Genomic DNA, 17,117 nt, shown 5'->3' on the forward strand with positions numbered 1-17,117 from the left:
AATTCTAGTTACAGAAAAAAATGATAATGATTTGAATTTAGAAACCTGTCGGCATTGTATCAAGATGGCGGCGCAAGGTAGTCGCGTGTTGGTGTATGGTGGACGAGGTGCACTGGGTTCTGTGATTGTGAAATATTTCAAAGCTCAAAATTATGTACGTGCATTTCTTACGTGATGCTGATTCCATTGCAGTCAAAATCTTTTCTTCCCAGTTTCGAAATCAGCGTGTGGAACAACTACGGAAGTGGCCTACGTCACAGCTTTGCATCAATCAGCATCATAAATCTCTTTGACACTGTCACAGGCCTTGCGCCGTTGAGACAGGAGCTTGTGACCTTGGATGACATTCTGTTCCAGTTGCATGCTGGTTTTGGTTTTGCTTTCGAGTCATGCAAATGCTATCTGAACCATGACAGAGTGACTTACAGGCGCCAGCAATATTTCTTGGACATTCTCGTCTTTAATCTCGGCTGAAGAAAAAAATATTGATTATTAAATCGGAATCGTGGCCAGTCCACTTTCTGGCTGGCATATTTTGGCGAAGAAAGTTGTGGCCATCCCGTTTTCAGGAAAAGATGAAACTATCAAATCAAAATTGTTTAAACAAGACTTGGCAATTCTCTAATGGAAGAAGAAAGATTTAGAAATTAGACATAAAGTCACCTGAACCTAGCCTTTGATCCATGTGTTCAGGAATATCTGGTATTGTTTTGCATACTTTTTCACAGTGTAAATTCAGTCCTCTGTATACAAGCTGTTTATCTAAATAGATGTACACAAATGATTTCTAAATTCAATACATTTTCCTAAATCCAGAGAGGAATGCTTTTCAAAAGCACATTGGTTGTTCTCTCACTAATGTTTGTCCCAGCCAACATACATTTTGTGTACAATTTGTTTTTGGTGTATTTGTTCTGTATTTTGGTAGTTGATAAGTTACACTTTTAATAAAACACTAAATCAATTATTCATCTTTCGTGTGTGTGCGAGGCAGCCAACTGTCTCTAGTATTTGTATTATTTCATTCATCATGACAAGTCAACTCAAAAACTATCCCACTGTCTGCCCCAAGCTAGACTGTCATTGCCAACTGTAAAATATTAAGTGTTCTTTGTATAAAATTTGTACAAAATTTGTCTAAATAATGAAGGGGAGACACATGACATGGATAATGTACCATGCTTGTAGCACAGGGTTCCAAGATTTGATTTAACACTGAAAGTAACCTCAAGACAGTAGAAGTACAGCAAAAATGAATGTATTTCATGTCTCTGATGAGTGGTTATGTACTTGTGCTTGGAATGCAAACAAAATGGCATCCTGAACATAATTACAAAGCAGTCTAGTCATTACAAAATCTTCCTTGGTAGTGCCCAATCATCAGTCTTTTTCATTGGACAATTGGTCATGTGGACAAGGTGCCGAGCCTTAGAGAAGACGGTCAGCAGTACATGTACATGATGTAGGGAGGTTTAAAATGTCACATTATCTTATGTTCTCTTATAACATTCAGTCAGAAAGTCTCTGAAATGTTCTCTGAAATAAATCAGTTTACTTCCTGCATTAAATAGTTGCGTGTTCGTTTTCCTTGAGTTGGAACTGCATTAGGTAGTTTCAAGTTTCTTTAGGTATCATGTTTGGGACATTCAGAACATTCTGAATGAAAGAAATGAAAAGAAGTTTTGTAAGGCTTTCAAACTGAATTGCTTCTTAAGATAATCAATGCCAGGGGATATTGTCTTCGCCTTATCTGTCTGCACATCCATAACCAGTTTGATTCCAAAGCATAACTGAAAAAATGTTATTTTTTTTCCAACAGAACTTGATAGATATATCTAACAGAACTTATAGTGGTGATGTTGCAATTTACAGATTTTTGGCATTTTTCTTTTTGTTGATCTCCATGGAAATAATTTTTTGGACTAATCTCAAAGAGAAGTGAATTTCAACTCCGGAGCAATAGTAAAAATACACTCTATCAGTAAAATCTGGGAGATATATCAAACAGATACTGAAGTGATCCCTTTTGCTAATTGCAGAATTTTAACATTATTTCTTGATTTCCATGGAAACAATTTGGGTTTCATATAAAAAAAAACAGGGCCAGTACTTGAAAATCATGAAACGCATTTTTTTTCTCATCCAAACCTGGTACATGTATTAACCAAGGGCTGAAGTGTTACATTCTGATGTTTAAGAATTTTTCAAAATACTCTATTTCCTTGTTTACATGGAAATATTTTCATCTTAGTACAAATGGAGGTAGGTGCCATTTCTGGAGCACAACTCAAAAAAACATTCAATTAAAAGATAAATATCACAAGTTGACCAATTTCCTGGATGTTGAGCGTTTGAAACACAGGAATTCATTTGGACCTGACAACATTAGACAAAGCTTTCAGGTGAAATGTTCCCCTGCTTCAGTTGGAGAAAACATCATGTGTTGGCTAATTCCCAGGTGTTATTGAGGATTTGATGGACTGGAATTAATTTGAAACAGATGGCATTAGCTGGAGGTTACAAATGAAATATTCCTGTGCTTGTTTGTTGACACTGAAAGGTGGGTGCGGTGCGATAGGCTACTTGTTCACTTGTCATGGAGAAGACCAGGGTTCGATTCTCCACATGGGGGCAATGTGTGAAGCCCATTTCTGGTGTTCCCACCCTGATATTTCTGGAATACTGCTAAAGCGGCGTCAAATCATGCTTACACAATCGCTCACTCATTGACATTGAACATGTTAAATACAAGTAAAGCAGTGAAGTGTCATCAGCTGGCCATTTCAGCTGGTTCCCATGATAGCATCTGGAACTCATTTGTGATGTCATTCTGACTTTACATCACGATATGTTTTAAATGATGACTTAGCAATACAATGGTGAATGTGGTGTTTGTATGTTTTAAATTGCATCAGTCAGTCTTGCAGTCCCGTAAGACCCATGAAGGTCCGGGGTAGAATAGGCCTTCAGCAATCCATGCTTGCCATAAACGATGACTATACTTGTCGTAAGAGGCAACTAACAGGATCAGGTGGTCACAGACTTGTTTGACACATCATCGGTTCCCAGTTGTGCAGATCGATGCTAATGCTGTTGATCACTGGATTGTGTGGTGCAGACTTGATTATTTACAGACCTCTGCCATATAGCTGGAATTTTGCTGAGTGCGGTATATAACGAAACTCACTCACTCACTGCAATTCCAAAAATGGAATACCATTCGATCATGTTAATTAACCATTCAGAATAATGAATACGGTGACTTTTGCACTGACATAAAAACCTGCATGTTTCACGCAAATAAGTCTACATTTCTCTGTTTGAAACTTGGGATGTTTGATCATTTCTTTGCAGTAGATTAACAGAATGTTTCTCCTTTCAGTGGGTGGGTTCGATTGACCTTCATCCCAATGAAGAGGCAGATGCCAACGTGATTGTGAAGCCAGCCGAGTCTTGGACAGCACAGGAAGAGCAAGTTGTGAAGAGCCTTGATGGTGTTCTGGGGGAGAATAAGGTGGACGCCATCTTGTGTGTTGCTGGGGGCTGGGCTGGTGGCAATGCTGCTTCTAAGGGTATGTTCATGTTTCTTTATTGGAACATTATGTTTGATTGAACAACTATAGATGACCACTATATTTTTCCTGATCTTGACAGATGAACCTGATGAAGGGATCTGAAATGAGCCAAAACGTTGTGTGTAAAAGATGAAAAGAAGATTTATCCGTAAAAGATCTAGGTCATCTATAAGAACTTCTAAATGCTGTTAAAAGACAACTTATCAGTTGTAGACCCAGAGACTAGGCTGCACTGTTCACACTATCAAAAGCAGTGATGAGATAAAACAATGTTCAAGTTCAGTCAACCAGACCCGTGAAGATCCGGAGTAGAAGAGGCCTTCAGCAACCCATTCTTGCCATTAAAGGCGACTATTGCTTGTCGTAAAAGGCAACTAACGGATCGGGTGGTCAGGCTTGTGTCACTGGATTGTCTGGTCCAGCCTTGATTATTTACAGACCGCCGCCATATGGCTGGGATGTTGCTGAGTGTGGCATAAAACTAATGGCGTAATGTTTGTTCCTTCTTTGGTGTTTGGTTCAGTCATACCTTGGGTAACTCAACATATTTACATATGTCATTTCAACTTTGACGCAATGCTGTTGGACTGTTTGTTATCCAAACAACAGTGTGTTTGAAGAATTCTCTTGCTTGGTATTCATAATGTGTTCATAATTAACTCAATGTTCAGAAGTACCCCTCTATCACTCTGCTGAATTTCTGGATCAGGACCCTTACTTATTATCGAAACTTTCGTAGCCCTAAGAATTCTTAACTTTGATCGTTGCCAATGTGTTAAAATGGGCTTAAGAAGTTTGTAGGGCTGCGAATGTTTCGAGAATAGCAAGCCACAACTGGTGCCAATCAGTGTATGCTTCAGTCAGTGAGTTAGCAGAATCATGACGGGGGCATAGGGAGGTGTCAAAGAAATAGGCTTCACACATTGTATACATGTAGGGAATCTAACCCGGGCCTGCATCCTGACACTAGGCTATGCCACAAATGATTCAGTTTTGTTGCGCTGTTGAATGTTAGTTTTAAATCTTCATCGACAGATTTTATAATCTGACTTGATTTTGTGTTAATATATTACTTGTTTCAGTCATGATGTGGCTGAAGTATGGTTGATGTTACTATGAATTCATTCATTCACTCACTAGCTTTCTCACCATCAGTCTCTGGTGTATTATTCTAATGTTCTTACTTTACATACTATTGGATCCGTATCATGACAGTACTTTTTGTTTCTTTTCAGTCTTACTGATGTCTGACACTTGACAATAGAATGGTCTTGACTGACTGTTTATGTTATCATTCTTTCATTATGATAGTGAGTTGTTTGTCCTGCTTGAATCATGTTCACAACGGCTTGTGTTGCCATGGTTACAGATCTTGTGAGGAATGCAGACATGATGTGGAAGCAGAGTGTATGGACGTCAGTGCTCTCCTCCAGTATTGCAGCCAAGTACCTGAAGGAGGGGGGTGTCCTTACTCTGCCAGGGGCACTGCCTGCTTTAGAAGGAACTGCAGGTACCTCACCCAAGAGACATGACAGTACCTAACTTTTTGACTGCCCGCACCCATACCCACACTCACACTCAAATCCTCACCCACACCCACCCATCACCCATCACCCATCACCATCACCATCACCATCACTATCACCATCACCATCACTCACACCCTCACCCTCACCCTCACCCTCACCCTCACCATCACCCTCACCATCACCCTCACACCCACACCCACACCCACACCCACACCCACACCCACACCCCTCACCTACCACCCTCACCTATACCCAAACCCACACCCTCACACACACCAACACACACACACCCCAACACAGCCCAACGCACGCACACACGCACGCACGTGCGCGTGCACACACACACACACACACACACACACACACACACACACACACACACACACACACACACACACACACACACACACACACACACGAATTTGCAAGGTATGGTCTAGCTAAGACTTGTTTCCCCTCTGTTTCCTAGGTATGATTGGGTATGGTCTGGCCAAGGCTGCTGTCCACCAACTGGTGAAGAGTCTCGCTGCTAATGAGAGTGGGATGCCTGCAAACAGCCTGTCAGCTGCCATACTGCCGTAGGTTCTTCACATTTAAGTATTTGCTGGAAGCATGTCCAGACACTTTGAAACTTGGTCAGTTATGTTGTTGAAACAAAAGCCCATCGTTTTCACACTGAGTTGCATGACATTCAGTTTAAGTTCGTATTCTGACACACTGAAACATGAATCCCCTCTGTCCTTGTTTCAGTGTGACACTTGACACACCCATGAACAGGAAGTGGATGCCCAACGCAGATTTCAGCACCTGGACCCCACTCGAGTTTGTTGCTGAGTAAGTGTTTCCTTCATAAGGCAGTCCAGAATGATCAGTTAATTTTAAACCAATACTAAACCAATACTAAACCAATACTAAACAATACTTTATCCAAGTGATGACAGGGACTTTACATGGGAATGAATACAGAACATATTAGAGCACAAGCTACTGTGCCCAACTGATGATGCTCATAGTAACTTCCCTCGGACAGGGATCCCCCCACACCCAGTACTTGTATTAGAGTTTTACCCCCGTGCCACCATGTCAGAGGGGGCATAAGTCTTGTGTAGTTCCCATACTTCCATTCTTATTTGGTAAAGTGGGGTAGTCTAGTGGTTTGCTTCTCACACCAAAGACCCGGGTTGAATTTCCCACATGGGCACAGTGCGTGAAGCCCATTTCAGATGTGATATTGTTTGAATATTGCTAAAAGCGACGTAAAACAAAACTCTATCAGTCCATCTTGTATCTATTATGTGTCCATCACATTTTGTTTCCAGAGAGATTTGTAAACCTTTTGATGATTATAATAGACTGAACTTAGACATATGGTACACATATTCTGAAAGTTATATCTTACTTTGTGCAATATGTCTGCATGGGGACTGGTGTTCTTAGTCCCACTTTAAAAATATTAGTAAAGTTGTTTCCTTCTGGAGTTACTCAAGCAAGCACGATGGCCAAGAGTTATGTCCCTTGGACACCTGAGCTCATGTCTTTTATCTTAACACTTGAGTTGTCATGATTAAGGAGATGAAGTTACATGTGATGCTGTCGATCTATACACATTACTCCAACACATGTAGTGATTTATACATATTTGTTGAATTTATATTGTTTATATATACAAACAACAACTCACCCTGAAAACCACTGGGTTGGCATTGCCTTTCTGATTGTTATAGGACTAAATGCTTGTTAGTGAAAACCTCATGTGGAGTAGTCATGTTGAGAATTTAACTGTATGGAAATAATCATGACATGATTTATCTTGCCTCACACATAAACTTGGCTTTCTGACTGGCTGAGCCTTCTTCAGTTATGTTTGATGTACTTACAAGCGAGTAACTCAACTGGTACTTCATAGTAGTGATTCTTTATCTCAAATAACTTTGAATCGTGTATGAAGTAGGGAAATTAACAATGTGTTGTGAATGTAAATCGATGGAAGGGAGACAACTCTAAACCTGTCTTTCTTGTCTGCAAAATCTATCGATGGCTACAAAAGACCCGTGAAGGTCCCAGGGTAGAATAGGCCTTCAGCAACCCATGCTTGCCATAAAAGGCCACTATGCTTGTGGTAAGAGGCGACTATCGGGATCGGATGGTCAGACTCGCTGACTTGGTTGACACATGTCATCGGTTCCCAATTTGTGCAGATCGACGGTCATGTTCTTGATCACTGGATCGTCTGGTCCAGATTTGATTATTTACAGACCGCCGCTATATAGCTGGAATATTGCTGAGTGCGGTGTAAAACTAAACTCACTCACTACAAAAAGTTTTGTATGCATGCTTCAAACAACTCAAAATTACCATTGAGGTGAGATAAATATGTTGTTCGCTGGTCCCTCGGGGCCCATGGTTGTTGTTCTCTTGATGTTTGAATATGTTCCTTTCACCCTTTTCGGCTCAGGACTCAGGGAACATAAGCAGACATCGAAGGTACATTAACCCATTTTCACCTCCTGGCCAGTGAACATGTTAAATTATCTTACCTCACACATAAATGTTGCTTTCTTATTGGCTAAGTGCTCCTATATTATTTTCAGTGCACCCTACTTACAAGTGAGGTACATTTCAATGTATGCTGCTGCCACTGGCAACTCATTCCGTACTTCGTGGTAGTAATTCTTTATCTCGAATATCATTGAATCAGGTATGAAGTGTTCGATCTGATACCGATGCTTCAAAATTAATATTGAGGTCTTCAGTAAGATGAATTGTTGTTCACTGGTCCCCTGGGGCCAGTTGTTTGATGGGAACAGGGAACATAAACAAATACCAAGGGTACATTATAAGTTAATCACTGGTCCCTTGGGGACCATGGGTTGCGATACCCTCAATCTTTGTGTATGTTCCCTGAGCCTGAGGGACCATTGAACAATGTATTTATCTTACGGAACACCTCAGTGTTAATTTTGAACTGTTTGAAGCATGTGTATCTTATCCGACACTTCAGCCAACCTGTCTGAATCAAATCTTGCATTGGTATTATCTGAGTAAAGTCACCGCCATGTAATCCCCCATCTTAATATTCACAAGGACCACATTTGAATGTTTTGTCAAATTAATTCATTGGAATGCGAGGCAAATGTTTTTGTAGCCATCGCTCAACATGGTGGAGGGCACAAGAAATACAGATTTACAGTTATCTCCCTTCCATCGATTTGAATTCTTAAAACAACGGTAATTTTCATGCATGATGCAATGTTATTCGAGATAACCACCACTGAATGAGTTGCTGTTGGCAGCGGGGTGTATTGCTATACACCTCGCATGTACATGGGTTGCATTGAAAACAATAGAAGAGTGCTCAGCCAATCAGACAGTGGCATTTATGTGTGACGTAAGATAACAACCCACACCCCTCCCATGACCCGTGAACAACTTATAATGTAACAGTGTCATGACAGCTTTGATTGGACATCCGTTCTGTCTGGTCCCAGACCATGTTTTCTGACAATATCTTACCCTGCTAAAACCTTGATCCACCTGGTGGTTCTAACCATGCTGCTGCTCTATTGCAGACTGTTCTACAAGTGGACGACTGGAACAGACCGTCCAGCCAATGGAAGCTTAGTGAAGCTGATCACCAAGGACAGCAAGACTGAGCTGGTCATTGTGTGAAGACCCTGCTGGAGACGCTGTTTGAAGCCTTCTTTGTTAGCTCTGTGTGAAGTCCATGGGAATTCGATTTGTGTTCCATGTGAGGACGATTTGAAGGTCATCAAGTTGTTGTATAGGCAAGAGGGGAAGTAGAACCCTACCATCTGTGTTGTCCTCATAATGTTGTGATTAAAGTGTTCAGGGATTATATGTGAATCAAATGTCACAAATTATTTGTTATAGGGTCAGAGTTTTACCTTATATGGCTTGATGGCTTGATCTTTGTACATGGCATTACTTAGTGTATTTTGCTGAAGATATTTTGATAATAATGTATGAAATTTTACGAGGCATTTCCTTTACAAATAAATCGTGACATTCCATGGGGTAACAGATGTTTAGCTAGCATTAAAGGAAGGGGTTGTCTCTTGATAGATGTGTACAAATCAGGGAATGTTGACACAAATGAACCAATTAACATAGTCGGGCTAGGGGTTTCTGCATTGATATTCTGTTCAGCACTTTGATATTTTATGCTTGATGTTCCAGAGCTCCAGATAAGTTTTTGTCTGAGTGTGTATGATACCCATACATTAGAAACTAAGTGGGTATTTCTATTTTCAAGTGGGCATCTAAAAATATAGATACCCACCATGTTTTTCTGGGTACTCATTCTACCATTTCAGCAGGTTTGACATTCTTTTCGTCAGTTATGAAACAAGACAAGATCCTCCCAACAGTGCTAAATTATAGCTGATAGCTAATGAATCTTTGTCCATTTGTGCTGTAAGAAATATTATGTGCCTTAATCTACATCAGTTTGGATGTTAAACAAGATACCAAGATGGATATTAGATGGTGTAATAGCCATGTCATTACTCTTACAGTTATTTATTTATTGTTATTTTTTATAAAGAATTATTCCCATCTTGTTCCACTTCCATGCCATGAATAGCTGATATTAACTTCATTTAAAATATCACCAGTAATTGATTCTGATTGTACTTGCCTATTAATATTCATCTAGTGGTCCTCCAATGAAGTAGGCTTCTGAATGTAAAGCTGAATAAAACAAGATATTTTACTATGAGTGTGTGGAAACTTTCTATCACACTTGCTCACCATTTTCGATTTGTTTGCAAAGAGAAAACAACTATTTGATTGGTCACTATTTATAGATGGTCATATCTGTAGCACGTTTTATTTGCGTTTAGAAGCTTTTTAATCACAAATGTGTTCAGAGGTGGAAAATCTTTATGTTCGCTAGGCTTGAATTGAAACGATGTGTAACATGATTTTGATGTATTAGGTAAGGACGCAGTTATTTTCACATAGATAAACATACATATTTGTTTTTGAGGTTTTTTTTTCATACACTGGCATTTATTTTTCTTGTGCATTTTAACTTTTCTATAGCATATTTTACACAAGTATGCAGCTTATCTGGAGCTCTGATCTTCAGTTGACAACGATTTATACGGCACAGTGTTGTGTGTTCCAACTTAACCACAGATAGGTGACTGGCTGTCAGTGTGTAGACTTCATACACACGAAACAGCAAGCAGTAACTTACATGTGCAGTCAGTACTGTATATTCAGCCCAAGCCATATGGATATTTTGGTCTATTCACTACCGACAGTGATGTCAGATGTATGAAGATTAAAATTTAAGTATAGAATTTGCCAAAAAGCAAGTTGTTTCCTTGAATGCCAGTTAATTGTGTTGACTTTTTTCAGTCTGTCTCCAAGGAAATTTTCTGTTCACTTATTATCCCGGTAAACAAACCCTCTTGCAGTGCTCTTGTAGTAGAAAAAGGTGGGTCTTGGATTGGTGATGGTTGTGGTGGTGGTGGCACTCAGTCATTAAGTTCACTTGGGTGACAATGTGTGAAGCCAATCTTTATTTCAACAGATGGTGCTGAAGCAGGGTTAACATGGCGTAATGCCCAACTCACTCACTTATCCTTATTTGCGTTTCTCTAGTCATGGACAGTCCTTGGGTCTTTTGTTTGATTCATGATGTTGTCAAGTGCTACAAGTATGCCAGTCAGTGATGTTACTTCTGGTCTGATTGTGTTCAGTCTTTGGCAGCTTCACTCCACATTTGTTATCAGTCTTCCTTGTTTGTTGTTTTGAAGATGCCTTGTTTTGTTTTGAATTTGAATTACTTTTTAACTGCATTTAATGAAGTAATCATGTCAACTGCTTTACAAGTGTGAGTATTGTATGATTTACCATGACAAACTGCTACATGATGTGACAGTAGTAAGTATTTATTGTCTGACCTTTCTCAAAGTAGCTCTTTATTAACGGCTTGATGTTGCCAATGAATGTTTACATTGTCAGAATATTTTCCTGTGTTAAGTAGTGATTCAGATTGATATTGTCACCTATTATAATAGTATTTGCCTTGTCTGCTTACAAAGATAGCTCTCCTGTAATCTATCAAAGGATATGTTACTGTTACATTCTTACACCGGCTTTTTGTTGGACTATTTACACAAGACATAACTTTATATGGCAAATGCAACACCGAGTCTGAATTCATGAATGACAAAGCTACAGTGTCTTGTTTTTGATTCTTTTAAATCACAAGGGTTTTGGGATAAGGAGATCAACTTGCATAATACAGTTGGATATGACAGTAGCGCATCACTTTATGGAGGGTCTTCCAGCAGACGGGGTGCTTGAACCCAGAGCACCTTGTGGCCTGTACTACAGGTGTGCGGTCATTACGATCCATAGCAATAAATTAACTGTAGTTCAAGTCATCTGTGTTGTCATTTCCACACTATTGAATATGAATGTAATCTGTGCTTAGATTCTGTCGTCATGTCATGATATTGCTGGAATATTGGTAGAAGCAATGTTAAACTAACCGCTCACTCCGATTTGTGCTCTGTCACTGCCTCCAGGGTGGACTTTTCTCAACCAGATGTTAAGAGAAAGATCACTTCTGTCCACTGGAATATTTCGGACATGATTGTATGTGGAAGGTCAAGGTTATTTGTCATGAGTGGAGCATGGTGTAAAGTAGTGATGAATGTGTGATCTAACCATGAATCATAAAGTTTTAACATTTCATTTGAATTCATGAAACAATCATCAACATACTGTGGAGACATCATTTTAGTTAAACAACCTGTTTGCAATTGGGGCTGTTCTGTAATGTCAGTCTAAGTAAACTTATCCTCAGTACTTTTCGTTACACTCCATTACTGAGTCTAACAAAACCTCATGGGAGGTTGCGTTAGGTAACCTTTGAGATTGACCAATCAGAACACAGCTTACCAAATGGTGAAAGTGGATATTCGCACATACCATTTGAACTTTTTATTTCAAAAAGGTTCGTACCTGAACGATTCCGAATGCTATTTAGCGTATGCTCGCTTCCAGGTGATGCACACAGCGTACGTACAACCATGACAACGGTGAGAAAACAGTCACTGAAAATGGTGTTTTTTGCAATATTCAAGGATGTTAGCTAATGGTAACAATGTCAACAGAAACCCCAAAGTGTATATGCTGCAGGTCAAATAATTGTGTTATATGCGGATTTTTTTTCGTTGAGAGATCTGTGTCAGTGACCTGAATATTTTGAAAATCCCTCCGATCCCTAAATAGTAGCCATTGTCTGATTGGTTAAATCAGGGATAGGTCACTCGCTTGCGTTCTTTACCATTTGTACTAATTAACGTGTGCCTCTTCATGCTCCAACGCACACAGTGACTTGGCCCGTTCCCAGTGCAACTTCAGTTGTGTTTAACCAGGGAGACTATACAGAGTATATACATTGTAGATTATCCCTGGTTTAACAGAACTTCAGTCAGTTTATTGTATCAGTCGGAATTTTACAATGAATGAATTATAGTAAGAATTATGAGCAAGAATTATGTTAATGAATCAACGAAATAAAGAATAAAAGAAAGAAGTACATACGTGAATGAATGAAAGAATAAATGATAAACTGCGGCCTTCCCTCCCAAAACATGTTATGAACGCAAAAGTATCGCGAAAACACGCGTTAACACCAGCTGTCCTTGTAAAAAAAATCTACTTTGAATCATTTTTGTTTACATTAATTATTAATTCAGATATCTTATTGCATGTGGGGAATGTAAAGGACATTAACAAGATGTTAACTGACACTGTCACACAGCCCTCAAAAATAAAGTGTGAAACTCTCACAAAGCGTTCTAAAACACCTTTCCAGTTTTGTCAAATAATAAGATCAACAAGAAAGAAGGACGTTATGGAACTATAACCCTCAAGCATCAATGGTGAATAAGATCAGATCAGCAATACATCATATTTTTCACACACCTCAAATACACCTTAACTTTCTTTTTTAGATTATGAAACTATCACTGTTACTTGCAAACACATTTCACCTGATAGTATATTCCCCTCATAGGAATTAAAGGTGTATGTGAAAGATGTTTTTGAGGAAGTAACTAGGAAGAATCAAACAACGGCGTATAGCATTTTTCACACACCTCAAGTACACCCTGACAATTTTTTAAGTCATAAAACTGTCACTTTTACTTGCAAATACCTTTCAACTAAAGGTATGTTCTCCATCTAAAAATTAAATGAATGTGTGAAAGAAGTGGTGAATCGAGAATAGAAGCCAGTGAGCTATAACTTACAGACTTGAAACTTTACTACAAATCTACTGTCCTAATATGGACACAAATACCAATTATTTGACTTTAACTCAAGTTACAAAATAGTTAACCTATTTTCTACATGTTGGATTTCAGTTGTTACAACACTCAGCGAACTTAATCAGCTGCTAAAAAAAACCCGGGCTCAATCTTAAATACTACGCTGCCACCATATTGGCTACACTGGTTATGTAATGACCCGAGACATATGTTCAGTGGCTTTTCGAGGAGTTTCTTCTCCCCTTCTATATAGGCTCCCAGGTTAAATCTATTTAACCGTCTCGCATTTGATTCGAAGGTCATTGGTCGCTCAAAGATTACCTGACGCGACCTCGTACTAGGTTTTGTTAGACTCCATGGTGGAGTGTAACGAAATACAATGAGATTTAAGTTTACTTAGACTGTCTGTAATGTAGGCGTCCAAAAGGTTGTATAAAACTTTTTATATACTAGTATATAATGGAAATTTGACAAAACTTTGATATACCTAAAGTAGGTTCATGATCACAAACAATGAAGGTCAAGATCCCCTGTGGTAAAATTATGAAATGGGGATAAACAGCCCTCACTTTTGATTAATTTCGTGTCATTGCTTCATGAATTCACATTATTCATTACCTTGTAGGGTTTGAATCTTGGATGAGGTGGTAGTACTAGTACTTCAAGTGTTTGCCCATTACACCAAAGGCCTGGGTTTGATTCCCCACATGGGTACAATGCGTGAAGCCCATTTCTGGTGTCCCTCAGCAAAATATTGTGATAAGATTGTTAATGGCAGCATAAATCTGAACTCACTCACTCACTCACTCTAAGGTCACTCTTAGGTCAACCTTGTGATACAAATTGTAAACATGTAAATCCCGCCCACAGAAACACTGGCAATATGAATTGCAGTATATGCCAAAGTCATGGATCATGCAAGAGGTGGTATTGTAGGCAACATGTCGATGCAGGAGGACAAGCAGTCTGAGACCAGGTTTGTACACTTTATTTACACGCTATACAAGAGACACTGAGGACTTGTAGACATCAAGGGTATAAGACTTCCAAACACAGCTGTCTGGAGAGAGAACACAGTACGTCTGGCTCACTGTCAGCAATAATAATAAATAAAACAATTTTGTTAATTGCAGACTTCATTTAAACAATACCCGGTAAATCCAGTTAAATATACAAATTAATGGTCCATAAAACTGTGATAAAATGCCAATTAAAAGTCAGTACCTCTAAACAATGTCATACACTGTAGGCTAAGTCAGACAAGTACATAATACCCCGTCTTCAAGGGGAAATTCACTTCCAAACAGATGCTGGTTTTGTTAGACATGCTCATATGAAGAATATAATTTCAAAATCAAAGAGACAAAAAAATTAATTTTTGGAGAACGATGATCACAGATCCAGCACTGCATGATGGGAAGTGTTCATCCTTCATCTGTGATATGAAATAATGGTTAATGGCGACAGTGTTGCCGAGAAAGATGATGTTCGTCTGATTGTCACAAATATGAAAAAAGTGAGAAGACATGATGCCATGAGGGTCTCATCTCAGACCTGGTCTCCAAACATGGTCTGTCACAAGTCTACGTATGAAGGTAAGGCCACAACAGATCGATAATCGAAACTGGAGAAAGAAAATGGACAAAGCAAGTTTGGGCATAAGCATTGGGGTGGACTGTTCGTGTAAGCTACAATGGAGATGCAATGACTGACAACCATTCTGTCACAGATCCAAGATCACATTGAAAATTTAATTCGAAAACTAAAACCAGCAGTCTGTGTAAACCTCTCCACAATGAAGAAGCAACAGCCAGCAACTGCAGCAGCAGATAAACTCCAGGGCCAAGTTACAATTGTCTCCTTTCTTCTATGATGAAATATATTTTGATTACCATTTAGAACAGTGGTATAGGCCAAGGGCTCTTCTTGTTCACAATATCATGAAACAAACTTTCATAACTTTGACATTAGCATAGCAGTTAAGCAGGATTAGAGGAAATATACTGATGACCTACAGCATCACTCAAAAAAAATATATATATTTGTGAATGTTTGTAACAAAGCTAATCTTTCAGTAACTATCTAAACATTTGGTATTAATTTCTGCAATGAACACACTATTACAAGTGTTGCAATGGTATGATGTAGTTGCTTAGAACACCAGACAACTGAGTGTTGCTAAGGACTCTCTATGACTTAGCAGCTGACTCTACAAATAAAGCTTAACAGCTGGTAAAGCTGTGGTATTATTCTCCTCGCTTCCACCTTTCTCTTGGTATTTGGAACAGGTTTGGCTCTCTAAGCAAGAAAGACATAGTTATTGATCATAAAAATCACAACTCACTTTAAGCGGTGCATAATTTCATGAAACCCTCTGACTCTAGCAGTTTTATACCTAGCACCAGTGAGAGGCTTTGGCAATGTTTTCTATACTGGATGAAAACTAGGAACAAAATGTAAGTTAGTTTGATTTGGCAATGAGAATGGTAAGTTAAAGCATCTTACCCATATGGAGAAAAGGAGTATGTGACACTATTTTCCTATCGAGTCCTTACAATGATAATTCTGTATCAGTGCTAAGAATGCATGTGCAAATGTATTTGGCATTAAGATTTCATATAACAAGACTATCATTTTCTAAAAAATATAAATTAATATAATAGCATGTATATATTAGAAACATATGTGACCTCAATCTGAATATCCAGTACATGCTGAACTAAGTTTATATTTTTATCAAGCCAGATCAGTCTGTTTGAAAAACGAAAAAGACAGTTATAAAGTTCCATATTTCAACCCTCTTAACAAAACATTCCTACAAAAGGCAAAAAATACCAAAAATGTGTTTGCATTTCTATCAAGAGAAATATGAAAGACATTTCTTTTCAGTAATTTCAGTTAGAGGTTTTTGCTCAGATATAGTGACATTAAACTGCTAACAACCTTGTGTAAATTCCATGTCCATAGTGTGTTGAGAGATAATTCATTCACTAGCCACAAGCAAACTGAAAATACATAGTTGCACATTTAAGATCACATGGTTTTGACAAAGTTCTTGGTGTGGACCAGTCTACTGTAGACAAAGGAAACACAAAATATCATGAAGCAAGTAGATTAGTGGACGTTGATGACTTTAGTACTGCAGCTGCTATCTGCCCAACAACAACTTCTCTACACTGATAAATGACGATGACTTTCCCTGAATGCAACTGTAAAAGCTACTTCTAAATTTGGTATGTGACACAAAACTGATTCCCATCAAGGCAATCCAACATTAAACTGGCATGCTTTCCCTGGATACTCTGATCATATCCAACATAATCAAATCATATCACAACGCTCGATCCCACTAAAACACAGGTAGAGTTACACACTACAAAACAAACATGGACCAACAAGCAAATCATTAACACATGAATGACAATGGCCAGTCAGAGATCAACTATAGACAATTAGTTCAAACAAACTTTGAAACACTCTAAAAATGCTTTGCAAATTTCGTAATAAATAAATGGGAAACTGGAGAAAAAGAAAGTTCTGCAAAAATTCCAATATGACTGAGATAGTACAGCCGTAGTTCCACAAGCTTAGGACAGGTGCAACTCGACACAGATGCAACTGTTTGTCAATATCTAGCATTTGGAGTTATATTTTAACGAGACTGGATCGAACAGAGAAAACATCATTCAATGACCAAG

The 17,117-nt window shown here is 38.7% G+C and overlaps 1 protein-coding gene across 1 annotated transcript; it reads left to right on the forward strand.

Annotated features, from left to right (window-relative positions):
* Nucleotides 1-45: 45 nt before the first annotated feature.
* On the forward strand, nt 46-11,519 carry LOC137266445 (dihydropteridine reductase-like). The gene is made up of 6 exons (XM_067801944.1): nt 46-154; nt 3,383-3,572; nt 4,945-5,085; nt 5,574-5,682; nt 5,855-5,938; nt 8,674-11,519. Exons 1-6 carry the CDS (start codon nt 65-67, stop codon nt 8,771-8,773), a joined length of 714 nt encoding a protein of 237 aa, XP_067658045.1. The 5' UTR covers nt 46-64; the 3' UTR covers nt 8,774-11,519.
* Nucleotides 11,520-17,117: the final 5,598 nt, after the last annotated feature.

This window comes from Haliotis asinina, chromosome 15 (assembly GCF_037392515.1).
Source record: "Haliotis asinina isolate JCU_RB_2024 chromosome 15, JCU_Hal_asi_v2, whole genome shotgun sequence".
In the NCBI taxonomy this organism is placed as follows: Eukaryota; Metazoa; Mollusca; class Gastropoda; order Lepetellida; family Haliotidae; genus Haliotis; species Haliotis asinina.